The sequence below is a fragment of the Mobula birostris genome, chromosome 2 (assembly GCF_030028105.1).
Source record: "Mobula birostris isolate sMobBir1 chromosome 2, sMobBir1.hap1, whole genome shotgun sequence".
NCBI classification, from domain to species: Eukaryota; Metazoa; Chordata; class Chondrichthyes; order Myliobatiformes; family Myliobatidae; genus Mobula; species Mobula birostris.
Genome location: NC_092371.1, coordinates 210,067,355 through 210,094,364, shown reverse-complemented (window position 1 = coordinate 210,094,364; position 27,010 = coordinate 210,067,355). Strand labels below are relative to the sequence as shown.

General features: G+C 40.5%; 1 protein-coding gene across 7 annotated transcripts in view; it reads left to right on the top strand.

The window, feature by feature from the left end:
* The window catches only part of LOC140194035 (putative Polycomb group protein ASXL2), a 196,661-nt gene that overhangs the window by 101,613 nt on the left and 68,038 nt on the right, over positions 1 to 27,010 (top strand). For 4 of the 7 annotated variants that reach the window (XM_072251394.1, XM_072251392.1, XM_072251395.1 and 1 more), the window contains 2 exons: positions 3,309 to 3,417; positions 7,007 to 7,118. The exons of 1 other annotated variant lie outside the window; for it this stretch is intronic. In XM_072251394.1, coding sequence (XP_072107495.1) covers positions 3,309 to 3,417; positions 7,007 to 7,118 — 221 coding nt within the window. Of the gene's footprint in view, positions 1 to 2,207; positions 2,506 to 3,308; positions 3,418 to 7,006; positions 7,119 to 21,593; positions 21,715 to 27,010 lie in introns of those variants that run through there. 2 more of the 7 variants (XM_072251396.1, XM_072251397.1) reach the window with 2 other exon arrangements.

Sequence of the window (27,010 nt, the reverse complement as noted above, 5' to 3'; positions counted from 1 at the left end):
CAGGCATTTCAGTCTGGGATGTTATGCCAACCTTTTCACACATTTTCATATCAATCTAACCTTTCCCTCCCACGCAATCCTCCAAATTTTTTTTATCATCCAGTGCCAATCTACAAGTTTCTTAAATGTCCCTCGGTGTATTTGCCTCTACCACCACCCTTGACAGGCCATTCACATATGCACTACTCTTTTTTTTTGATGATCCCCCTATACTTTCTTATGCTCACATTAAAAAATTATGCCCCTCACCCCTCGTATTAGCAATTTCCACCTTGGAAAAATGGTCTCTCGCCATCCACACAATCTATGCTCTTGTCATCTTGTTCACCTCTACCAAGTCATTTTTCATCCTTCATTCCTGCAAAGAGAAAAGCCTTAGCTCGCTTAACCTGGCCTCATAGGTCATGCTCTCCAATCCAGGCAGCATCTTCTTTGCATATTCTGTAGCTTCCAGATTCATCCTATAATGTGATCAGAACTGAAGTCAATATTCCAAATGCATCTAACCAGGGTTTTATAGAGTTGTAACATTACCTAGTAGCCCTCCAGCTCAGTCCCCCAATTAATGAAGGCCAATACACCAAAGACCTTTAAAAACCCTGTCAACCTGCCCATCAACTTTGAGGGATCTCTGGATCTGAACCCCAAGGTCCGTCTGTTCCTCTAAACTGCTAAATATCCTGCTGTTAACCCTGTATTCTGCCTTCAGATTTGGTTTTTCAAAGTGAACTGCTTCACTCTTTTCTGGTTGGACTCCATTTCCCACTTCTCAGCCCAGTTCTGTATCTTTTATGGTCCTTATTCTTTTGAAAAGAGGAGGATGAAGATTCATGTAGCAGGTCTTTTAAGGGGGTGAAGAAAGAATATTTCCACTTGTGACCATCAATGTAGTATGGCACTAAAAGATCAGAGAGAAACTGAAGAAGAAATCTTTGCCCAGAATATTGGACTAAAATCTTACTTACTGAAAGAATATCTCAACAAGCAAGCAAAGGAGAAGGTTATAGATGATGTGGACAGGCTGCAGAAGCATTTGAATTGGTATGGAGTCATTGCGCTAAATGGCCTTCCATTTTTCTTTCTTTTAAGAAACAGTTAAAGATCAAGAAGAAAACTGGATTTGCTGGCAAGTATGAACACAGATAAGCTCTAACTGGGTCACTTGAGACACCATTCCTGTAAGCAGCATATGGGAAATAATGGCGTGGCACTCTGTTGAAGTGCTGTCCAAAGAAAGAAGGGACGATTGAAAGGTGGTAGAATAAAAAGTAGAGAGGAAAATTATAGAAGTAGAAAATGCTGGAAGTTATATCCAGGTTGCCAGCAATTGGCATCAAAAGATAATATTTCAATATAACCTGGCAGCATAACATGAAAACATCATAGTTTATCTGCTGATTATTCCTCCCCTATATTAAAAGAGAATGGAAAAAATTTGACTGCAGCCTGTGCCAACATGACTAATTTTATTCCATTTTTTTTTAAGGTCGACCCATTGAATAACGAAGTACGGCTGAAAGCAAAAGCCAAACACGCCCAACAGGATGTTGTACTGTGAACAAAAGTTGACTCTTAATTGATTTAGAAGCTCACGGTCGCCATAACCTACATAGTTGCTTTTAAGATAGAAAACAAAACTTGGTAGAATATTCTGTATGGGCAGCATCTGCAGAGAGAGAACAGCAGAGCCACTATTTCTGGCTCATAACCTTTAATTAGAACAGCCGTACTTTTTGTCTTATTTCAGATTTGTAGCACTTGACATATTTTGTTTGTTATTAAATATGCTCAGCTTCTTTATTGGCACGGATACATTGGCTGACCAGTCCATTACAATAGTCTCCAAATACAAACACAATATAAAGGAATTGGAAATGAAATAGAAAATTCTGTAAGCATACAGCATTTTCATGAGGGCATGAATATAGATGCATTGTTAGTCATCTTGTAAACCTATCATTAGAATCGAAATAAATTCGTTGAATTCTTTAATAGTAATGAACCAATCAAAAGGGAGATGGAAATTTTGCTAAGTTTGTTCCTGCCAGACCGCTTTTGCAACTAGAAGCTCCTTCACAATCATAGACTCTGGCAACTGTCCAGAAAATGTTCTAATATTGTCCTGAATGATGCAAGAGAGCAACTTGCATTTAATGTAAATAAATACAACAGATGTGATCAGTCATAAACAGATATCAAATCATTGAAGATGTTAGGATGTGTGAGCATGACATGATCAAGAAGGTGATTTTTTAAAGTTGCTGGCTACCTTTATTCACCACTGAGAACATAGCAAAATATTTCATATTGTTTCGCAGGCATGTTATCTAGCAGGTTTTAACAAGGGGAGACAGAGGAAGGGTCCCAAAATTAAAGATGGAATTCCAAAGCTAGAGGACAACTTCAATGAGTGATTGTAGGACAGGAATGCACAAAAGAAGTCTGCAGAATGAAGAATTTCTATATGAAGTTTGTTAGTTTTGTGCGTTGAAAGCGGCAGAAGAGGTAAGGCTGTGAAAGAGTTCTACCAGAAAGAAAATGATTGTAAAGTGAAGATAATAGCTGTTGATGGAAATTGACCAGGAAAAGATGAGTCAGCTAGTAACCAAGTTCGGAATGATTTTTACAGCAATATACTGGTCTAATACAAGGAACCTTGTGTTGGAGCCTTGCATTTCCAACAGGAAACACTTATTAGACCCAACAAATATGCTTCCATAGATATCAGCAGCAGCACTGTGCATGTTGAAGATTAACTCACTAACAAAGTCTTGTATGCAAAACATGGGTCCGCGTTGTATTCAATTTGCAGAAAGGTTACTAATGGATTTGGTGTAAATAAATTAAGCCAGTTAATGCATTGGATATAACCTAAGGAGAATCATCCCATTCAGTGAAAATTTTTATGGCAGGTTCTTTTTAACTGAATTCTCCAGAACTTAGGTTCTGATTGAAATATTAAAGCCATTTTGACACAGTATCGTCACATGTTTCCTTTCTGCTGGAATCAAAAAGAAACTGGCAGAGCTTCAAACAATTCTCCAGACTTATAAAGATGAATTTTCATAGGTTGCACCCTTCAAGGCAATGCACATTTCTGACTGTTCTCTGATTATACAGAAGATTTTAATAGAGTTGTTAAGAAACATAGGTGCTGGCTGAAGAACAAGTCATTAAAGTAGCATTGGCACCTTGTTGAAATTCATTTTTTGAAACACTTCAAAGTAGTTTAATAATAAAATCTTGACTAATAAATGATCCGTGTATCTTTAATCAAGCATTGATTGATGTTTCTATTTTTTTCCTAGTGGCACCTCTCCATTGGCTTGCTTGAATGCTATGCTTCACACTAATTCTAGAGGAGAAGAAGGTATTTTCTATAAAGTACCTGGTCGCATGGGAGTCTACACCCTAAAGGTGAGCTGCTGTTTAGAAAAATGACTCCTTTCTTTGGAGATAAATAGATTATTTCTAATCTACTGTAAAACTAGTTTATCTGTTAGATTGCATTTATTGGTGATTAACGGTAAAGCAAGTGAGTTGAGCACTTTTACACTCAGCAGTCTCGGGTCTGATGTAGTATCACTGAGAATAAACTTGCTTAAATCTACTCCAATATTACCTTTGTTCATTGTAAGAAGAACAACCCTTTGTCATCAGCGCAAATTCTTCAGTTTCTTGCAATCTTTTGATTATGAGAAGTAGTCCAGGTTTGGTAGTGTTTTTGTGTTGGGCATTCTAACCCTCCAGGAATTGGCTGAAACATCTCACGGAATTTATAACAGTAGTGTGTGATGATGCCTCCGCACCATCGAGGGTGCCTTCAAAAGGTGATACCTCAAAAAAAGCAACATCCATCTTTAAGCCCCCACTACCCAGGGATCGCCCTCTTATTGTTACCATCAGATTTCTCAATGGTTCATGAATGCTGCCTCACTATTTTCCCTCTTTTTGCACAACTTCTTTATATATTTCTAATTTTGGTGTAGTTTTAATGTATTGCACTGTACTGCTGCTGCAAAACAACAAATTTCATGAAGTATGCCGGTAATAATAAACCTGAATCTGATCCTGAACTTAAAGGAAGGGCCAAAATATGTTAGATTTATGAGTGACATATGAAATCTAAACTCCTGAATAATGTGAAATTGCAATTTCATTCACTGGATGAGCACAAATTGTCAATGGTTTTGATTCACAAACGAGAAAATCTGCAGATGCTGGGAATCTAAGGAACACACACAAAATGCTGAAGGAACTCAGCAGGCCAGGCAGCATCTATGGTTTTCATTTGCATGTCATCCCTCTTTAACACTAATAATACTGAAACATCAATTTCACTAAAATAGCATTAAAATTTTCCTTTGAGAATGAAGTTCGTGCCCCCGTTCTGCCTTCTTATTTGTGCCGTTGGACAGCACTGTGGAATACAGGTCATTCTGACATCAGAATCGAGGCTAAGTGACATCTACCACAGATTAGGAGTGGCACAAGACTGAGAACAGGGGACTTGACAGCGGAAACTTTGCTCTGCTTTTTTTTGTCCCGTGTTACTATATTTGCACTGATTAATGTGGGAAATCAAATAGCAACTTGAAAACGATATGGAACTGTGCTGCAGAATAACTCAGATGAAGCAGTGATGAAATGTGCATTGTATTATACTGCGTCCATGCTATCAGATATGGTGAGGAGATGGCTCATCCATAAGCATATTTTTATGTGTTTAAATACATTTGTATTTTCTATTTAAATTCATATTTGACCATTATCCAATTATTTTGACAGCCTTGGTTATCGGTCCTTGACCGATAGTAATTGGAGACTAGTCAGCAATAGACACATAAATGAATAGACAAAAATGAAAAGTAGCTGACAACAATTTAATCTATTCTCAAGTTCATAAATGGAACTTATTAACCGAATATATACAGAGATATGGTCTCTGAACAGGTAACATTTGACTAGTCTCTGTGCAATAATGGAAAAGTCTGAAAAGTTAGTCATTCTTACTTCGACACAAGAGGTACTGCAGATGTTGGAATGTGCTGGAGGAGCTCAGAAGGTCAGGCAGAATGTATGGATGGGGATAAAAAGTCGATGTTTCAGGCCGAGACCCTTCTTCAGTCATTTTGACTTGCTGTGGTCTTGAAGTCCAGAAGGTGGTAGAACAATCAATGGGCTTCTCTTTTTTTCAGGTTGACAAATCCTTAATTCAAACTCTGCTTTCATCAGTACAGTACTATAATTGGCAGCAGTTAATGAGTCAGTTCTGTTGTCATGCCATCAAGGGTGAGTTTTCAGAATCTCCATTTATAGCCTGTGAGCTTAAACAAGACGTGTGCTGAACTGGTTGTAGCAGAACAAAAGTCCCAAGGGATTTTGCTGATTGTAGCAACCTATTGAGACAAATTTTCAGTAGGTGACCTACGCGGTATTGGGCTGGAATGTGCTGACTTGCAGTTGGTAGGCCAGGAAAGAACTGCTAGTTCATTCCTGACTTCCTGAGTTGATGCATTTTTCAGCAAGAAGGGTGAGAACAGCCTGGAGGTCCAGTGCTGGTGCACATGGGTATTATGCATTTTCCTTCCCTCTCGACTGCTGGACTCAACACTCCATCTGCAGTCGAGTCTCTAAGCTGAAGGGCTGGGTGCCACTTCGTAATCACCCCAGTCATTGTGCCAGAGATGGCTGCTGTACATATCGCATGACCCATTTTCGAGAAGGGAGTTGCTAACACCGATCGAAAAGTAGAGTGGAAATAAGTGGTTATGATTGATGTTTATGATTAACTTCTTGCTCTTAAATGTTCAAAGTGATCCGGAAGCAAAATGTCATGTACCAGAACTCTGAAATAAAGATATGTTCGAAATACTCTGTCAGACATCATCTGCAAAGGATAAACAGAGTGAACTGTTTGTCTCCACGAAGAAGATTCCTAAGGACATTGAGGCAAGCAAGACTCCCAACCCCCATCTCAACTGCGTTTTACAGGAACACCAGAGCACCATCGAGCACGTCCTGACAAGTTCATCCCCATCTGGTATGGGAGCTGCCAAATATTAGACTGAAATTCCCTACAAAGGATTGTGAGAACAGCTGAGAGGATCATAGGGGTCTTCCTACCATCCACTGGGATATTCATCAGGAGCACTGCATGCGTAGGGCCCTTGGTATTATTAAGGATCCCACCCATCCATCCAGCATCCTCATTGACTTTCTACCATCACGCAGGAGACTATGAGGAATAAAAACAAGGATGGTCAGGATGGAAAACAGTTTCTTCTCCCAGGCTATTAGGCTTCTGAACTCCCTCCTGCATCGTATTCGAAGTGTCACTGGTTCATCTGTACCGTACCTTCCAATATTTAAAGTTAATGCACTTTAGTTTATTATTTATGGGTGATTCATCTGTATATTTTATCCTTACCTTCATAAATTATTGTGTGTTATATGCACTACTGTGCTTTACACCCCGGTTCGGAGAAGTATTGTCTTGTTTCTGTGTACATTATACATGTTGTATACATTATATACTAAAATGACAATAAACTTGACTTGAAGATACTGTGTGACCTGCTGAGTGCTTAGAATGTTTTCTGTTTTTTTACAATGATGCACTTGAGTAATTTTATTACTTTAATTTACTTACTGATTTTTAAAACAGGTAGTTTTGGTTTCTTTTTTAAATGTCCTTCAAGATGAGAGACATGCAGGAAGTGTTCAAAGGCTACTGACAGCAGCAGACTGTTGGTAGACTGTGATGGTATTCTGAGGATAAAGTCTTCGTCACTGCTCATGGGCTGCTTTGCCTTTGGGTCAAGAGCTTCAGTGAGGCCCAGAGGATGATTAACCCTCAGTTATGCAAAAAAGTGCAATCACAGGAAAGTTTTGTTGGGCGTTGGGGTTGTGAGTGTGGACAGTAGGCTGGATCGAGCAATGTCTACCCATTGTAATGACAGGACTTTAGAATGCAGTAACATTGCTTTTTCTTTTGGCTTTGCAGAAGGATGTCTCAGATGAAATGAAGGATCTATCTGAGATGTGGGAAGACAGCAGTGATGGCCAATCGGACTCGCAGAGCATAGAGAGCAACGAGAAAAAGGAAAGGAAAAAAAGTAGGTGAAATTTAGGAGACAGTTGAAAAGATCATTTTGTGGCCTCCACACACGTTTAGTTCCCCTTCTTGATCTGGTCAGAGTTGTTTAATAAGGACTGAGCTTCAGTAATTTGGACCCCGTTTTATCCCAGCTAAAAATAATCTCAGAATTTCACAGCAGGTGACTGTCAATTCAATCTAGGGTACAGGCATATTGTGCACCTTCAGCCAACAGAGGAAATGATAGTGTTCATATTGGATGCTCACATGCCAAGTAATATTGAAGTTTTAGAACTCTCCATCCATTTCCCAGTGGGAAAACCTGCAAAGGGAACACACGAGTGCTGGGTAGAACAATGGAGTGTATACCACATTGATGGACAGCAATGATAAAGTCTGTTCTTGTCCCTCCCAGTGGTTTTTAATGCTACATCAGTCTTTGTACATGGTTCAGTATGAAGATCGACTCTAATGAATGTATTTCTAGTCGGCTCTTCCTTGCTCACAAGTTCTCCAAGTGCAGTGGTAATTCTACATTTTCTGTTGCAAATGTACTTTGACGTAAACATGAATGTATGCTTGCAATATTCTTTATACTACATTTTTATTAGCAATTTTATGGGTTAGCATTTCTGAGTTAGAATCTTGTATGAAATCAGCACAAAATCTATTACATATTTAATTGACTTCATTCCTGGCTGATAATTTTGTGTTTTGAAAGCTTAATTATATATGTTAAAAGAGGAAAAATGGCTGGAAAGAGATAAATGTGTCAGATTCTCCATTGCACCCAATTATTTGATCATTTTATAATTAATTTGGATTTCAGCTCATATTTTTGATAAAGGGTAGATGGCTCATCTTTGAGTTTTAGCCAGTTTTTAGTGGAAATGATGAATAACAGATTTATTTCAAAAATAACAATCTGCCTGGTGAATGACCATTAATATATCTGTGACATGCCCATTCACTCCCTGTACACAGATGGTCTATTTACAAGTTATTTGCCAGAGGAACACTTGCATGTTCGTATGAGAATTATTAGAATTTTTGGCTGTGCTGATCTATTGAGTAACCTAATTAAATTTGTAATTGACAAATTAATTAAATAGAGAAAAATCATTGCACTAAGTCAGTGGTCCCCAACCACCGGGCTGCAGAACGATACTGGGCCGCAAAGCATGTGCTACCGGGCCGCAAGGAAACGATGTGATTTGGAGATATGAAACGATATGAGTCAGCTGCACCCTTCCTCATTCCCTGTCACGCACTGTTGAACTTGAGCACCCCCCACCACCTGTCAGCCGGTCTGCAAGAATATTGTCAATATTAAAACGGTGCAGAAAAGGTTGGGGACCCCTGAACCAAGGTGACATAATGAACACAGTCAAACATATGCATTTCATTCAAATCATATTCTGCAAATCATTGGTGGTTGGCAAAATTGAGATAATTGATAGTCATGGAAACATTTTTAGTACCTGCATTTTCCTGCCACACAAGATGAAACTTGTTATAATTAGCCAGTATTACATTGAGCCTTTATTTAAATTTCCTGGTTTCTACACCTGTTATAACTATCTGTGACAAAAATAATTGAATATGTAACCTTTTATTAATGAGGCGTTCATGGGTTCAGTGCTCTGGGTCCATATTCATTACTTTGTGGTGTATATTTCAAAGTATGAAAACTGATGATAGGAGTCCATATCAGCTAAGAGAAAAATCCAAATTTAGACAGTAGATAGTTTTCAAGCGCTTCTGAAGTGCATGTCTTAAAGTAACCGCTGTTTGCAATTGTGTTGCGCCTTGAAAGTAACTCGATTTCAGGTGCTTTGCAGGACATAATATTGAGCCATTTGTGATATATTGTATACTGTTTGTGGTATAGTAGTTGCATTTTAAGGGGCACTATTATGAAGGTGATTCCAGAGTTTGGAGCTTTGGTTAAGTTGGATGAATAAGTTGAATACAAATAGCTTTGGGTTGTGAGTTTACATAGAAAGAATGAAAACATGTCTGAGATATTAGAAGTTAAATATTGATCAGTAGGGAACTAATAAAAGAAACAACAGGCAGTTTTTGGAATTACTGTTGAAAGGCAAATTGATCTGTTTTATGTTAAGAATAAATATTGGTCAGAATGTTCTTTGCAGCAGAGATGTTTAATACTAAGGGACATATAATTAGCCGAAGGAATAAAGTTTTCAAAGGGATCTGAGGAAGTACATTTTCATCCAGAGACTGGTTGAAAGTATTTCGATGAGCCTCTGAAGTGTCAAGTCAAAGAAGGCAATAGACCAAGGGCTGGTAAGTGGGATTAACATAGATAGGTACTTGTTGGTCAGTATCTTGGGGCCTGATTCTGTCCTGTCCTGTTCTGATATATTTATTCTTTGCTTTCTAAAAGCAATCCATTCATGCTTCATGTGCACTTGAAAGAAGTGCTGCAAAAATTGAAATAATTGGCAAAATACTTTGTCTCATCCAAAAGACGGCACCCTGCACTGATGTACAAGTGAAAAATTCTGTGCCCCACTCTCTGAAGTGAAATATGACTCCTTCTCTTTGTCAGTAGAAGGATAGACACCAGTATAGAACCACAGCTTCCAATCAATCAAAGTTCAAAGTAAGTTTGTTATCAAAGTGCATGTATGTCACCATATACAACCCTGAGGTTCCTTTTCTTGCGAGCAAACTGAATAAATCCAATAACCATAATAGAATCAAAGAAAGACTGAACCAATAGGCTAGACAACCAGTGTACAAAAGAGAACAAACTGTACAAGTACAAAAAGGAAAACAAGAAATAATAATAGAAAATAAATAAGCAATAAATATCGAGAACATGAGATGAAGAGTCCTTGACAGTGAGTTCATAAGTTGTGGCAATGGTTCTATGATGGGGCAAGTGAAGTTATCCCATCTGGTTCAAAAGCCTGATGGTTGAGGGGTAATAACTGTTCCTGAACCTGGTGGTGTGAGTCCCGAGGTTCCTGTCCCACCTTCCTGATGGCAGCAGCGAGAAGAAACCGTGAGCTGAGTGGTGGGGACCCTGATGATGGATGCTGCTTTCCTGTGACAACGCTCCATGTAGATGTGCTCAGTGATAGGGAGTGCTTTACCCATGATAGGCTAGCTGTATTCACTACTTTTTGGGCGATTTTCCATTCGAGGGCATTGGTGACTCAATATCAGGCTATGATGCAGCCAGTCAATGTACTCTCCATAACATCTATAAAAGTTTGTCAAAGTCATGCCAAATCTTTGCCAACATCTAAGGAAGTAGAGACACTACCATGCTTTCTTCATAATTGCACTTGCATGCTGCGCCCAGGACAGGACCTCTGAAATGGTAACACCGAGGAATTTAAAGTTGCTGACACTCGCCACCTCTAACTCCCCCAATGAGGACTGGCTCATGGGCCTTCCCTTTCCTCCTGAAGACTTAAAAATAACTAAAAAGATCCCCTTCATCCCTGGCAGCTTCAAAGAAAGTGCTAATGCATGGAGAAAAGAAAAGAAAACAGAATCAGTTTGAAGAGTAATATGCATGAGTTCAACAATGATGGTTAGAAATGTTTCAGATACCCCTGCTCTCTGTTACCTTTGTTTCATGGTGGGAGCTACATGTTGGTTCTCTCTCTCTGGCTATCCATCCCATAGGATGATGATGGTTCCTTTCAGTCAGTTAGTGGGGTTTGATATGTGCGTCCTGGAGTGGCTGTACAGGCCGATCCTTGACAGGCACTGCTTGCCACATACTTGGCAGGTGAGGCCTGGAGGGGCAGCAGGGGCCGAAGCTCTGTTGTGGCGCTTCCTGTGCCTTTCCTCCGTTGCCTCGTTGAGCTTGTTCTCAGCAGCATCCACACCTTTTCTGATGGCGTCCCTCCACTGTGAGCGATCTTGAGACAGATCCTCCCATGTTGATGGGGCAATGTCAGCTATCTTGAGGCTCCTGTGCAGAACATCCTTGTACTGCAGTCACTGGCCTCCTCATCTTCGGGTACTACTGGACAGTTGGCCGTACAAGATGTCCTTGGGCAGTCTTCCGTCAGGCATTCTGACAACATGTTCTGCCCAGCGCAGCTGGGCTGACATCACCAAGGTTGAAACTGCTGGCATTCCGGCTCGATAGAGGGCCTCCGTATTGGAGACCTTGTCTCGCCGGGTGATCTTCATCAGAGAACGTAGGTGACGCTGCTGCAGTTGGTCAAGCTGGCGTAAGTGTCTCTGATATGGGGACCAAGTCTCACATCTGTTTTACAAGGTTGATATGACAACGGCCTGTATACCTTGCACTTGGTGGCCAACCTGATGTTCTGTGACCAAACTCGATGTTTCAGCTGACCATAAGGCAAAGCAGGCTTTCCTGGTTCTTGACTCAATCTCTGTATCCAGAGAAGCTGAGGATGTTATTATGCTGCCCAGGTAGCAAAACTTGTTGACAGCATTGAGACGAGTGTCATCAATGAGGACAGTTGGTTCTTTGTAGCTTGAGCCAGGAGCCGGTTGGTACAAAACTTCCGTCTTTTTCAGGCTGATTGTCAGTCCGAAGCTTTTGGCTGCACTGGCAAAGCGACTAGTGATCTCCTGTAAGTCTTCGAGAGAGTGGGCAACTAGTGCACAGTCATCAGCAAACTGTAGCTCATGCGCCACAATGTCCCTGACTTTTGTTTTTGCTCTCAATCTTGCGAGGTTGAGGAGCACGCCATCATCCTCGTTTGTAGAAAGACCCCTAACTTCAGGTCTGATGTGGCATCCTGAAGAACAGCGGCGAAGAATGGTCCAAACAGAGTAGGAGCCAGAACGTAACCCTGTTTTACACCGTTGCTGATGGAAAATGGGTCTGACCACTCACCGCACATGTTGATGCGGTCTTCCATGCCTTCGTGGAACTGACGGATGATGTTGGTTAGGCGTGGGGGGCAACCGAATTTTGGTAGGAGCTTCCACAGGCCATCTCTACTAACAGTGTCAAACGCTTTGGTTAGTTCAACAAATGTGACATAGAGACTTCTCTGCTGCTCAACACATTTCTCTTAGAGCTGCCTCAGTGAAAAGGTCACGTCCACTGTACTACGGCCTGCTCGAAAACCACACTGGCTTTCTGGAAGGATGTTGTCACTGATGTTGGACACCAAGTGTCTGGGGATGACCTTCGCGAGGCATTTTCCCGCAGCTGACAGAAGAGAGATGCCACTGTAATTGTTGCAGTCTCTCTTGTCTCCCTTGTTCTTGTAGATGGTCACGAATGATGCAGCTTTGAAGTCTTGTGGTAGTTCTGCAGCTCCCAACAAGTTTGTGAACAGCTGGTGCAGGCATGATGTCAGTGTGTGTTAAGCAGTGAGCCAACAGATGGTGAGTGAATTATCTAGCAGCTTATGAAAGATGACCAAGCTCGGAGAGTGATCGTCATTGAGTGGAATAGCAATCTGTCCAACATTAGTGATGGCATGAAATGTGGGTTGCTTGTTGTGCTCACTTGCAAGAAAAAAGCAATTTCATGAATTCTGTAGCTCTTCAACAAAAGTATTGTGGTGGAGTGTGTTTTATGCTGCACTTTATTATCCAATTGCAGCTGGATTAAAATATTGTAATTTTCTTTTTTATATGAGATCTTCCTGAATAGTGAAATAGGAAATCTGCTTTTTATAAGGTACCTTGATGCCTGGATTTCAGTAGTGGAAAGGCAGTTTTGCAAGCTGTACTGTAAAATAAAGTTATCAGTGAAGGAACAGCTTCAAAATGGTATTCTTCTGCTAAATCAGTGAAAGAAAGTTTGATTTGTTTTACAAACAGGATCTCGTATTCGAAGGTAAGCTTGGATATCAAACCACCCAGGCAGCTATTCAGCTGATGTCAGGAAATAGTTGCATTGAAGTTATTGCTGGCAGCAAGCAAGGACATGGAGGCCCAGTACTGATGAAATAAACTTGCATGTTTATGCAACAGGTAAAGGTTAGTCAGTTGGTTGACCCTTCGACACAAAGTAGTGACATAAACCTGAAACACAAATTCAAGAAAATTGGTTTTGTTTACTTAATTTTTGGAAGGAAATGTATCATCCAAATTAATGGCTATAAATTTCCTTGAAATGGCAATGGCCGTGGCCCAGGGTTTTGACCCTAAACATTGACAGTTCATTTCCTCCCACAGATGTTGCTTGACCTGCTAGGTTCTTCCATCGCATTGTTGCTCTTCGGTTAATGTCTTGAGTTTCCTATAGCTGGATAGGTTGTGCTGAAAAGATTGGTATACAGTTTCCATTTGGTTTAGGTTTACAGTTTCGAAGCTGAAATCAAATGGAAACATCTCAGCTGCTGCTTGTTGTCAAAACAGAGACGTGATTCACTCTCGTGCTGTTTGTAAAGGCCAAGTGAAGATTGGAAACTTCAGTTGTGAGGTTCATTACCATCACTCTCACATTCAATGTGTAACAATGCACGTGAGAAATGTTGCCTGCGTCATTGTAGATTCTCAATTGATGTGTAACAAGTGCTTTCAGTTCTCAACATGAAATGCAACCAAGAATGGTCTTTGCAGGTAGTTTGAAAAAGACATAACTCAACGCAGTCAACACTCTTCCACCACCGGAGAGTATTATCACTGCCTGAATGAATATTGCAGTGGTGTGACGGGAAGATGATCCCAGGAGCTCAGATGGACTCGTGCCTGCTTTGTCTTCCAGAGGATGAAAGGAAATTAGATGAAGACTTCTCTTCGTGTTCATGGAATTTGAGTGTGCTCCCAAATGCATCAGTGAGCAGCAAACTGAGTTGAGGCAGACACCAGCAGCCTTGAACCATCTTGAGGCTGAGAAATAGTGACCTTGATAGTTCTAATATTCAGAGTTGGCAAGGCACACATCAGCAGTGTTTGATGTCGTAGAAAGCCAAAGATCTCAGTATGTGTTCAGCGTTTGACCCATAAAATAGTAGAATTTCAGTTCTGTGAATGATCAAGTATTCATTTTTTCAGGCCTATAAGATTGAAAATCTGACTGCAGACAAATATTATGTATTGGATTGCTTTGTGGGTGAACTTTATACTTGAAAAGTGTCCATGGGGGCTGGCTGGTGGCGCAGTGAGATCAGCACCGGACTCTGGAACGGAAGTTCCTGGGTTCAAACTCAGTTAGAGCCGCTCCCGAGTACGCTTGCCATCCGTGCTGGGTTGAGTGTTGAGATCGCAACTCGACCTCGTAAAATAAAAGGGGAAAATACTGCAAATATCTGTGTGAGGAGTGGCGCGCCACACAGTCTCTCTCTCTCTCGCTCTGCACCTTGTAAAGGCACGAAAAAGACATCGTCTCGCCAACATCGCACACGCAAAAAAAGAGTCCAGGGAACAAAAATTGTCCAATAAAATGAGTAGATTTATTTTCTAGTAATATGAAAAACATATTAAAAACCCTGCATGGTTTCAACCCGAAACATCGGCAATTGATGTCTCCCCACAAATACTGCTTGAACCACTGAGTTCCTCCAGTAGATTTTTTTATTGCTTAAAAACTGTTGGTCAGTTATAAGCCTTATCTTGGAATTTTCTTGTGCGTTGTTAGAGTGGAGAATCCACCTGCCTCAAGGAAGGTAATTTTTGCAGAAGCTGTGGAACTGTGGGTGGCAGCTTTCAAAGTCTGGGATCTGCGTGCCTGAAAACACTTGTCTGTCATTCAGCAATTTAGGAGCATTTGGCATGCTTTCAGCTTCTGTTGTAATGTGTAGTCACTTTTGACAGATGCATACCAAGCAAGTAGATGGAGATGGGGAAGTATGATTTCTGCTCTCAGTAGGCAGTTAAAAATTTCCATTTAGACATTAAGTAAATTTAACCCATTGAAACACAGTACTTGTGTACTTCAGCAAAATTGAATGCTTTCATTCAAAAAAAAGAATCAAACCAAAGAATATGAATCTTACATTAAAAATAAAAGGATGCAAAGTGGAAAGGTTTGGTGTTGTATACCCAGTCTGGCAGAAAGCTGTTTTGATTCCCTTAACAAACTAAGAGCTTAGTTTTACAGAGATATTAGAAATAAAACACTTTTTAAATAACCTCATTTGTCAAAATTCTTCAGTAGGTTCTGCAACTGCTATTGTTTAAAATGAACACCTTGGAGACCTCTCAAAGAGACTGCTTCAAGCACCCTTTCCAATCAGGGCTGAGCACCGCAGGCAAGAAGGTGGTTGTGAGCCAGCATGGCCAGCAGCTCACGCGAAAGTAAAGGTCGTGAATCATTTCTATCAGAACTTCTTGCCTTTTGTGGAACCAGCATGAGTCCACACCTGATAACAGGCGTTGATGCATTTTCATCGCAAAGTTTTCCTTTGGAATACATGTAAAAATTCAAATGTAAGAATTAACTCTCTGTTTGATCGGCAAAATTTTTTGAAGTGCGGATTAAATCTGTCTGCTTGCACCCCAGTCTTTGATCAATTGTAGTTCCCTTTTAAGAAAGATTTGTTAAGTATTGTCTGTCACAGCCTCCAGTCTTTCCAAAATCCTCAATGATCTCTTTTATTTCCTTAGTGAGGAGAAAACAGTTTGAATAAAAACAGTTCTCAGTCAAACCCTGGAGCTTCTCTATGTCAAAGTATACGATAATATTGACGTTTTTCAGATGGATGACAATGAGAGAAGAGAGAGAGTTTTGTTTATGTATATGGACATCGAAAGCCACTTGCAGAGTAATTATCTTGCAATTGAATAATTGATAAAGAGATCAGATTTGCTTTTTTGTCATACATACGTCGAAGTATGTGTCATTTTGTATCAAATTAAATCGATGAGGAATGTGTGGGGCAGCCTGCAAATGTCACCAGGCATCCTGCTCCAACGTAGCACACCCCCAACTCACAAAGCTTAACCGTATGCCTTTGGACTGTGGGAGGAAACCAGAGCACCTGGAAGGAGCCCAGGCGGTCATAGGAGAATGTACAAACTCCTTAAAGACTGCAGCGGGAATAGAACCCCAAACTTACAGCCAATGCTGTAAAGCATTACGCTACTATGCCGTAGAGTACGTAAATCGACCGTGACAGGTCTCGAAAGTGGTGTTCCAAAGAATCTGTATCTGCAAAGGGGTGGGAGTGTGGATTGGGGAGGTGTGTTCTATTCTGAAATTATTGCAGCACTTAACTTTGAAATGCCTGTCATGCTTCATGGTCATTCAGTGCATGGTCAAATTTTCAAAGAACACTTTCAAAGCAGGGAGAGAAATAACAAGGCTGGAATTCCAAAATAGATTATGTAAACAGAAAATGCAGGAAACACTCAACTGGTCAAGCAGGATCTATGCAAAGAGAAGCACAGTTTGTTTTTGAAGACCTGCTGTGTGTAACAAGTGTTTTCTGATTTTTGATCAGAATTCCAGCACCAGGGTTGTTTTTCATACCATTTGAAATTGGTTCCTAGTTGCCTGAAGCTTTGGTTGTCACTTATAGATACTGGGATGCGAGGTATGTAAGCTTTGAATTTTCTGTGGCAGAATCTTGTAACTAGGAGGTTGCAGGGAACTTGAACTGCCTCTTGCTCTGACTTTTGTCTTAATATCCTGCCCATTATGAAATGATGAAACTCTGAATGCAGCATTGAAGGAAGTTGGTTTTGTGGATGGCTGTAGTAAAAATACTGACTAATTTGAAATCAGTCAATACAAAATCAAAAATAATGTGCTATCACTTTAAGAAAGTAACTTCCTGCAGCTTTGAGTTGATTAAGTCTGAGTCACAGCTGTGGGTGACTGAAGATGGCTGTGACTGTTGAATGTGGTTACTGGGCAGCAAAATGTCATCAGAAACAACATGTGTGTGGTTTGAGAATGTAGAGAGAAGGTGATGCTACTTTGGCAAATAAGGGTGTCCTATATTTTTTCCATTATATTCGTTGATACACATGCATGACTGGTTTGAAATGCAAAGAGGTGGTCTGAAGGACCATTGTTATATCCGGAATTTTAAATCCAAAAGGAAACAGCAACATTTAAACTTACAATATTTTGTTGGCTCGGTTCAATTATGATGATTTGGATTTTTTTTGCCTTAGGAGACAACTATTTGCAAATACAAGATCGAGCGATGGCCATAAATGAGAATGAGGGGGACATAATTGCCCTGCAATCCCTGCCTTAGCTCATCTCTTCCACTTTACTATTCAGTATAGCAGACCTGTTTGTGATACCATTTAGCTCTATTACAGTATAGCTGCCATAAGACATAGGAGCAGAATTAGGCCATTCAGCCCATTGAGTCTGCTCTACCAATTCATCATGGCTGATCCCAGATCCAATTCAACCTCATACAGCTGCCCTCTCACCATATCTCCTGTTGCTCCAATCAATCAGGAATCTTATCAACTTCCGCTTTAAATATACCTACGGACTTGGCCCCAACGGCAGTCTATGACAGAGCATTCCACAGATTCACCACTCTCTGGCTAAAAAATTCCTCCTTACTTTGGTTCTAAAAGGTCACCCCCTCAATTTTGAGGCTCTGCCCTCCAGTTCTCTAGTTCTGGATACCCCTACCAAAGGAAAGATCCTCTCCACATCCACCTTATGTAGTCTATTCAACGTTCAGTAGATTTCAGTGAGATCCCCAAGCATTCTTCTAAATTCCAGTGAGTCCAGGCTCAAAGCTGCCAGATGCTCCTCATATGTTAACCACGTCATTCCCGGAAATGTCCCTGTGACCTCCTCTGGACTCTCTCCAATGACAATAATCCTTTCTGAGATAAGTGGCCTAAAACTGTCGACAATTCTCCAACTGTGGCCTGACTTGTGTTTTTAAAGCTTCAGCATTATCTCCTTGTTTTTATAGTCTATTCCCCTTGAAGCAAATGCCAACATTGCATTTGCCTCCTTTACCACAGACTCAACCTGTAAATTAAAATTCTGGGAGTCTTGTGCAAGGCCTGACACACTTTTAATTTTTAACATCTTGGTTTAAATATTGAATTCAGATTCTGGTTTCATGTTGCGAAAATTTATTCTGTTCAAACAAGAATTTCGACCTGTCAGGGTTTTATTGAAAACTATGGCCATCACTTATCGTGGATAAAAACGTAAGAAATAGGAGCAGGAGTCGGCTGTAGGCCCCTTGACCCTGCTGTGCCCCCTTCATGGCTGACATGATCCAAGTCCCGGCCATGCTTTCCTGCCAGTTTCTCCAAACCCTTGATTTTTCCCCCATAGTTCAAAAATCTGCCAATGTCAATCTTGACTTTTATCAGAGACTCAGCAAGAACTTCGGAGCACTGCAGCTAATACTTGATAACAGAAACAGTTCTCTTGTTCATCAAAGCGGGGGGCATCCTGTCAGATTCTTCATAAGCATGAGGAATCCATCATTTCTTAAAATTGTGAACCAGAAGGTTCTTGTCTTCCTGATTGGTACTTGGACAAAATGTTATTTTTCTGCTGCTTCAGTTTTAATTCCTGTGGCTGGGTATGGTCTTGGGCACATTTTGGGTAGATCAATATCAAGGGGAGTTGCAATACAGTTAGAAGAAACAGAAATTATTTAACAAAATCTTTGCAGTTCTCAAGGTAATTTGAACTCCAAGCAAACAAATTTAGTTAACTTGATGCATTTTCAGTATGATGAGAGGCAAATCTGTTTGCAGTGTGACATTCAGAAATTTAGTGTTATGCAAACAGAAAAAGTTATAATTTTTGCCTCAGCTCTGTATGTCCATTTCCATGTGTATTATTTTGAAATGGTGAGTGGCGAAATGAGGGACACTATATGGATGTGTAGGCATAATTCAATTTCCATGTTGAAGTTGTATGCCTTGTCCTTAATTTTCACACAATATGTTTGAATTAATGCCAGTATTTAAAGTGTTGATTAGTGAAAACAATACTTGGGAAAAGTAAAGTTAATGAGAACATGCACTTTTCTCAGTGATTTAAACTTGAGAGTGGAGCTACACTGAAGCGGGTTATTATATTCTCACAGTGTGAGGAAGTGATTGCTACGTGGCAAGTGTAAATAGCCAGCGCCTGTTATCTATGTGAAATTTACCTTTGCATCATTTGGTGCTACTCCGCAGCTGCCTGGAACCTCGCTTCATTTGCAAAATGTTGACCAAAGGAAAGGACAAGCAAAGGATTTTTCTTCAATGTTCCATGGTAGATGTAACTCAAGTGATGAGAACAATTGTTATTTAAAGTTGGGGTACTTAGCTCAGAGAGGTACATTACATCCTATAAAACTCTTGCATTCAGTTTTCTTTTCTTGGATTTTCATAATCGCCCCTGATGTGTTTGCGGTATTAGTAATTGAACTTGCCTTCGGTGTTCAGGTTTTTAAATTTTTTTAGCAATTTCCTTCAGATGTTTCCTGATAACTATGCAATCATCAAAGAAGGGCATGTGGGATCCAAGAGTGATGAAGGAAAAACCCGTCGGATTGAAACATTTTGAATAATGTGAATTGGAATGGAGGAGAGAAGCAAAAGGGAGAACAAGATCGTTAATCTGGAATCATCTCCAACAGTCCCTTGGAGGAGTACAACTATTCATGTAATAGATAAACGCAGGAGATTCTGTAGATGCTGGAATTCCAGAGCAACACACACAAAATGCTGGAGGAACACAACAGGTCAGGTCAGGCCGGGTCTAGACCCTTCCTCAAGATGGGAAAGAAAGGGGGAAGGCAGCAGAATAAAAAGGTGGGGAGAAGGGGAAGGAGGGTATTTGGAAGATGACAGGTGATGCCGGGTGCATGGGAAAGGTAGAGGGCTGGAGAGAAAGGAGTCTGATAAGAGAGGATAATGAACTGTGGGAGAAAGGAAAGAAAGAGGGGCACCAGGGGAGATTATGGACAGTGCGGAGAAGGGATAAGAAGCCAGAGTGGGGAATAGAAGAAGAGGGAAGTGGGAGGGAAATTTTACCAGGAGAAATAGCTGTTCAGGCCATCAGGTTGGAGGCTGCCCGGACAGAATATGAGGTGTTGCTCCTCCACCCTGAGAGTGGCCTTTTCATGGCAAAAGAGGAGGCCATGGACTGACTTGTCAGAATGGGAATGGGGATAGAAATTAAAATGGTTGGCCACTGGGAAATTCCATTCTTTACAGAGTGGAGGCGCTCAACAAAGCGGTACCCCAATTTATGTTTGGTTTCACCAATTTAGAAAAGGCCGCATTGGGAGCATCAGATACAATAGACAACACCCAAAGGTTTGCAGGTGAAGTGTTGCCTCACCTGGAAGGACTGCTTGGGGCCCTGAATGGAGGTAAGGGTGTTGGTAAATGGGCAGGTGGAACATTTCAGTCGCTTGCAGGGGTATGTGCCAGTCTGGAAATTAATGGGGAGGGATGAATGGACAAGGAAGGAGTCTGTGGAGTGATATGAACATTAAATGCTTCAGGTCAAGATCCTTCATATAAGGTTCTAGAAAGGAAACGTCATCCATTGTATTGTCAGAGAGAAAAAGATGAGCTTTTTCATTGCTATGTCACACTGCAATGGCACCCTCCCACCAGTGGAGACACTCAAGTGCCATTGCTGCCCATATCTGAGAAGTTGCTATTGGAAATGTAAAGGCAAAATGTAACACAGTAAAATTGATGCAAAGAAATTTTTTAATTGGGAGAAAGGTGGTTTTGATTAGAAAAATCTGCAAAGAGTTAAAAGTATACCAGTTGCTGTTGACAGTACCATGGATACATTTCATGGCATGTATGCACTAGACACTGAGACTTGTGAGCACATATTGCTGTTGCCTGGAATTGAATGCTTCACCATGAGTATACTTCCTCATTCAGTGCTGTTCCGCCTCAATTATATGGTCAAGGATTGCTTGTCACAGCTTGTACAGCCAATACTGCAGTATGCAAATTCACAGTGTGAGCAAAGTAAATTTGTGGTGCATTCTTCTCTGGAGTGCTTGCAAGTTATTTCATTTAAGAACAAGAACCTTGGTGTCCTGATATATCACTCAGTGATTTAATAATTTTCAGGCACGATCATGAGTAATTGCTAAATTGCAAGTTGTTGTTTTCACGTTGATTCTGGATCAGAGGGAAGCAAAAGCTGAGAAGAGGTCAGCTGGTTTGCATCAACCTCGATTTAGGTGCAGAAATACAAGCATTGACTCTGAAGATGACCAAGGAGATAGGCCAGATTGTCAAAGCCCAGTCCAATCAGACACGATAATCTAAATTTGTAGAACGACAATTTTGAATCATGGTGTTTAAAGTTCAAGATACTTGTAAACACAAAGGTAATAAAACTGCTGTTCGCGCAAAAATGGTGGAGAGCATTATATGGTACAGCCCTTCACAAAGTGTCAAAATCATTTTATTCTGCTGTGGATTTTGCAACGTGACATCATTAGTTTCATATACTTGGTACAGGAAGCTTACTGATAAAAATCAACAACCACTTCCTTATAAGTACCGAAATAAAGTCACAGAAAGCGGAAATGTCGCTTTTTTTTTCAAAGAAACACTTTATTTTGCTGATATAAACTATATTACCATGCTAATTGACCAATAAGCTGAGGTGTTGAAAACAGCAAAAGTTAAGCAGTACAGCAGCAGCTTCAACTGTTCGAGGTGAAGTGAGAAAAAAATGTTGAATAAAAACTTTTATGCCGATCAGTACAAAGGTAAGGAGCACTGACATTTTGTTGAAACCTTGTGTGTGTGTGTTGGAAATTCTTACATCTGTTAAAGTGATGAATGTTTGTAAGGAGGCAGAATCACATTTGCATTGACTAATATTGTGGGTGGAACATCAACTCCAGTTTCATTTGGACATTTTAACTCTGAGGAGTCTTTGAAGAAATACAAGTAAATCCAGTCGGAGGCCTTTGCGTCAACTGTCTCCTTTCTTTGTCAAATCATGATGAATTCCTTCATCTTTGGCATTTGCTTTGAAAATGTAACATTGATAGTGTGCAGTTCCGTCTCTCATGTGAATTAATGAAAGACCTGAAATTGACCAGATCATTAAAGAGATCATAACAGATTATTAAAAGATTCTTAAATTATCAGCTTTGAACACAACCTTTTATTGAGATATTTTTGGATTATGTAACTAAAATAAATTAGAATAACATTTTGCCAATTTTGACCATTCTGTGACTGTTATCATAATACACACTCTGCGCCATTGACAGACGTAGTTAAAAATTGTTGAGATCTCATGCTTCACCAGAAGGCTGTTTCCATACATTTTATCATTCAGATACTGGTAACACCTGCCCAGTAGAAGGAATTGACACCTCCAATGTTACACTTCCTGTTCATTGACCTAAAATGAGAAGTTTAACTGTGTGAACATTTGCAAATCTTTGTCTGAAAGTATTGGAAAAAAAACATTTTTTAAGTTGCTTTCCTCTGTGTTCAATATTGTGACAGTTGCTTCGCAATCAAATTTTACAGAATATGATGACAGTTTTGAAATGTAGGACAGTTTCAACCTGTGAATTAATACTCTTTGCCGGACTATTAACTTAATTAACTTTTAATACATCTCATCTACAAGCAGCACCTAGTCAGTTGAGCCAACACAGGTGTGTCCTGTTCTGTACTACCTGACTACGTTTAAATTAAATTGACATTAATTGAAGCAGCAGGAGTAACCCAACTCGATTGGAGCTTCAATTGATCAGAAAAATAAAGGCTTTAAACTGGTTGCTATGTGATGATGTTGGATCGAAGGTTACATTTTCAAGTTTATGTCTGCTTTTCAGAGAACAATGAAATGTACTCCCTGTATAAAGGGAATGTGTGGAAATTTGCTGTGCTGATCTGCTGAAATGACCAATTTAGTAATGATTCATTGTGTGCCGAATTTTTGGACCAGCGTGATGATGGAGGAAACTCAAAGGTTGAGATGCTGTTGACCTCCATTTACAACTCTGAATCTCTCATTCTCTTGGATTTGAATTTATATTCTGATATGTAAACATGGAGCAGTACAGATAGGAATAGCCCTTCAATTCATAATATCTACGTTATTATGATGACAATTGAAACTAATCCCATCTGTCTGCATATGAGCAGGAACTTGCGTGGCTGCAATGTCTTAACTTGCACTCCCACCTTCCAGGAGTCAATTTTCGACCTATTTCCAAAAGATTGTCATTTAAAAGATTTCAGTTTGATTTTTAGATCTTGTCAAACCAAATGCTCTTAGCTGGTCCAGCATTTGGGGCAGTACTGTTGATCTGCACAGATAAATCATGAATGTTTCAAAAACGTATGGTCACAAAGTTGGCTTTTGGTTGGTATCCAGTGATCTCTGAGGGGAAATTTGCATGCATGTTCTTAATTGTATACTTTTCTCAAAATTCCGTTGGATTTAAAATCCTGGTAAGTTAACTTAGGAAATAATTTTCTTTGTTGTATGATTTGAAGGAATGGTCCATTAAATACAGCCTTACTCTACATTACCACATTAATTTCTAATCCTTCGTTTGGCAAAGTTAGTAATATTTTGCTTTTTACAATAACTCTACCATTTGCACTGAACCAGCTGCAGGCTCCCCTTTGTCCTGCTGGTGATGACAATTCTTCCATCAGACTCAATGGCAGAAAGTTACCCAGAAGCCTTGCCCCTGATATGTCTAACTGGATTTTGATTCTCAAGAATCTGTGTGGTTAGATCTATTTGTGTCTCATGGTTGAAGATCATAGTATGTTTGTCCCATCACAAGATACACGTAACTAAACTGAGGAACCAGAAGGCGCTTCATGTGAAGTATAATGATGCATGGAAAGTTGCTTCAGGGAGAGAAGAGAGGAAGGGAGAAAACTGGAGCATGAAGGATGGAAAACGTATTTTGGAAAATGTTATTGGTTCCACTGATTCATTTTTCTTATAAAGCCAAAATTGCATATAAGAATGGTTTATGTTCCCAAGAAAGGCAAATCCTTAAACTGAAGTGAAGACACAAAACACTGCAGATGCATGAATCTGGAGCAACAATTTGTTGCAGAGTGAGCAGGATCTGTGGGGAAGGGGGGTGGGGGTGGGGAAGAGCTGTTGATGTTGCTGGTGGAAACCCTGCATCAGAACTGACCTGAAATGTCGACAATTCCTTTGACCCAAAACGTTGACAATTCCTGTTCTCTCACAAATGCTCCACAAACCATGAAAATTGTTTCCCTTAAAAGTGAAATGGTGAGCACTACCTTACTTTTAAAATTACCTATCTTAACCATGTCAGGTTGTACAAATTTGCCTGCGATGAAAGCTAATGACCAGAATGACTGCAGATCCACCTTAAGTTAAAGGCATCCGTTAGTCTTGCGAGACCATGGATCTGCGCCTGGAAAGTCTTCACTCTCCAGGTTGCAGGCCTGAGCAAGGTTGTATGGAAGACCAGCAGTTGCCCATGCTGCAAGTCTCCCCTCTCCATGACACCAATGTTGTCCCAGGGAAGGGCATTAGGGCCCATACAGCTTGGCACCAGTGTCGTCGCAGAGCAATGTGTGATTAAGTGCCTTGCTCAAGGACACAACATGTTCCCTTGGCTCGGGCTCAAACTCACGACCTTCAGGTAGCTAGTCCAATGCCTTAATCACTTGGCTACATGCCCACACAGATCCACCTTAAAAGCATACAAATCAATAAATGTAGCAAGGATGAGGGAGAGGAGGGGAATGCAGAGTTGACATTACATGCAGATAAGTCATGATCTCATTGAATGGTGAAGGAGGTTCAAGGGGGCTTTGTGACCTACTCCTGCTCCTAATTCATACATTTCTTTACTGAAGTATTTTTATTGTGCTTGAAGAACAGAAAAATTACTATGTACAGTACTGTGGAACAAGAAAAAATCATGACATATATGAGTGATGATAAACCTGATTCTGATATGGGTCTCTATAGTGGGAAGGAGGCAGGGAGAGGGAAATCATGGTTGGTAAAAGGGCAAGGGAGAGAGAATGAAGCGGGAAACACCAGAGAGATGTTCCATAGTCAATAAACCAATTGTTTGGAATCAAATGACCTTGCCTGGTGTCTCAGGGCTGGGTACATCTGCATCCACACTCCTCCAGCCCACCTCTGGCACTCCTCTTCTGCCACTCGAGTCTGCTAAATCTTCCTGAAGGACTTTTGCAGTCCAATGGGGGTTTTGATTTGCCTTTCTAGCAATCCTACGAGCAGTTCTCTCGGAAAGTTTTCCTGGTCCTCCAGACCTCAACTTGACCTCCACCATTCCTGTTAACTGCCATTTCTTAATTACATAACGAACTGAGGAAATGGCTACCTGAAAAATGCTTTGTTTTCTTCTTCTAGCCTTCTCCTGCTTTGTGAACATCATTTATTTTAATTTTCAGAGTGCTAAGCAGCTGCTTAGAGGAGCCCATGGCTGCTGATTGTTGGGACAAGGTTTGAGGAGTCAGGGTATTTATAAAGCTTTGAAATTTGCATCACCTGGTCTTTCCTAATAATGACTGTGAACAAGCCATAGCCCTAACAAGCTAATTAAGGTCTGAGACCTTGGTAACAAGTTATCTGAGAGCTCAAATCTCTTGGGGTGCCCAAACGTTTTCATGGTGCTCCTTTCCTTTTTTTCACTCTAAAATTGTACAAAACAAAATTAATACACTAATCTTGCTTAAAATGTTGAAAAGAATGTTTCATCTTTAACTTTATGACTTTTGGAGATCAGTTCATCTTCTACTCACTTAACTATTCACAGTAACAGAAATTTTGACCGGGGTGCCCAAACTTTTGCAAGCCACTCTGTATGTGTGTGTGTGTGTGTGTGTGTGTGTGTGTATATATATATGTGTGTGTGTATATGTATGTGTGTGTATGTATGTGTGTATATATATATATAAAAACAAACTTTTGGTACAGTACTGTATATTATGTAATTAATGCTTCAGCATTTGCTGCTGTACACCACCTAAAAGCTCCATTTTCACCTGTGGTTTTTGCTCTGTAATGGGGGCTTTGGCCCAATGGTTTTTATCCAAACCACAATAGAATTCTCATTCTGGTATGGCTGAACACTTCAAAGATGTGTTAATATTTGATGATTTATCTTTTGTTGTGTTGAAGTAATTCAGGTTATGTTTCCTCTGCTTAAAATCTGGAGACTAAGTGATTGGAATGTGTTAAGAAGATGAAGCACCAGGCTATAATGACCTGTGCTTTGCAATTTGAGAGATTGTCATGCTGCCTGGGTATCTAGTAGAGCTCTTGCAGGCTCAGCTAATCACTTGCATTAATTTCAGCTGGTGATGGGTAGCACCCTCATGCAATCTATCTGCCATCTATTTTATCTGCTGAGGGGGGTTTCCGGCATCATGTTGGTAGTTATATACATTGTGTACAAGATAATGAGAGGTATTGATTGTGTGGATAGTCAGCGGCTTTTCCTCAGGGCTGAAATGGCTAGCACGAGAGGGCACAGTTTTAAGGTGCTTGGAAGTAGGTACAGAGGAGATGTCAGGGGTAAGTTTTTTACACAGAGATTTGTGAGTGCGTGGAATGGACTGCTGGTGGCAGTGGTGCAGGTGGAAACGATAGGGTCCTTTTAGAGACTCCAGGACGGCTACATGGAGCTTAGAAAAATAGAGGGCTATGGGATAAAGCCTAGGTAGTTCTAAGGTAGGGACATGTTTGGAACAGCTTTGTGGGCCGAAGGGCCTGTATTGTGCTGTATGTTTTTCTATGTTTCTACATTCCATGTGCGGCAGGCACTGAGGGAGCTGAGCACTGTAATCAGCAGGCACGAACCAGCACACCTTGATGGGGCATTTCAACCGGGTAATCCTGAAGAAGTCTCAGAACAACTACCACTCACATATCACTGGTGGAACCAGAGGAGCCAACACCCTTGACCACTGTTAGACCACCATCGAGACACACTTACCATGCCGTCCCACAGCCACACTGTGGAAAGTCCAATCACTCAGCGTATAGGCGGAGACTAAAGA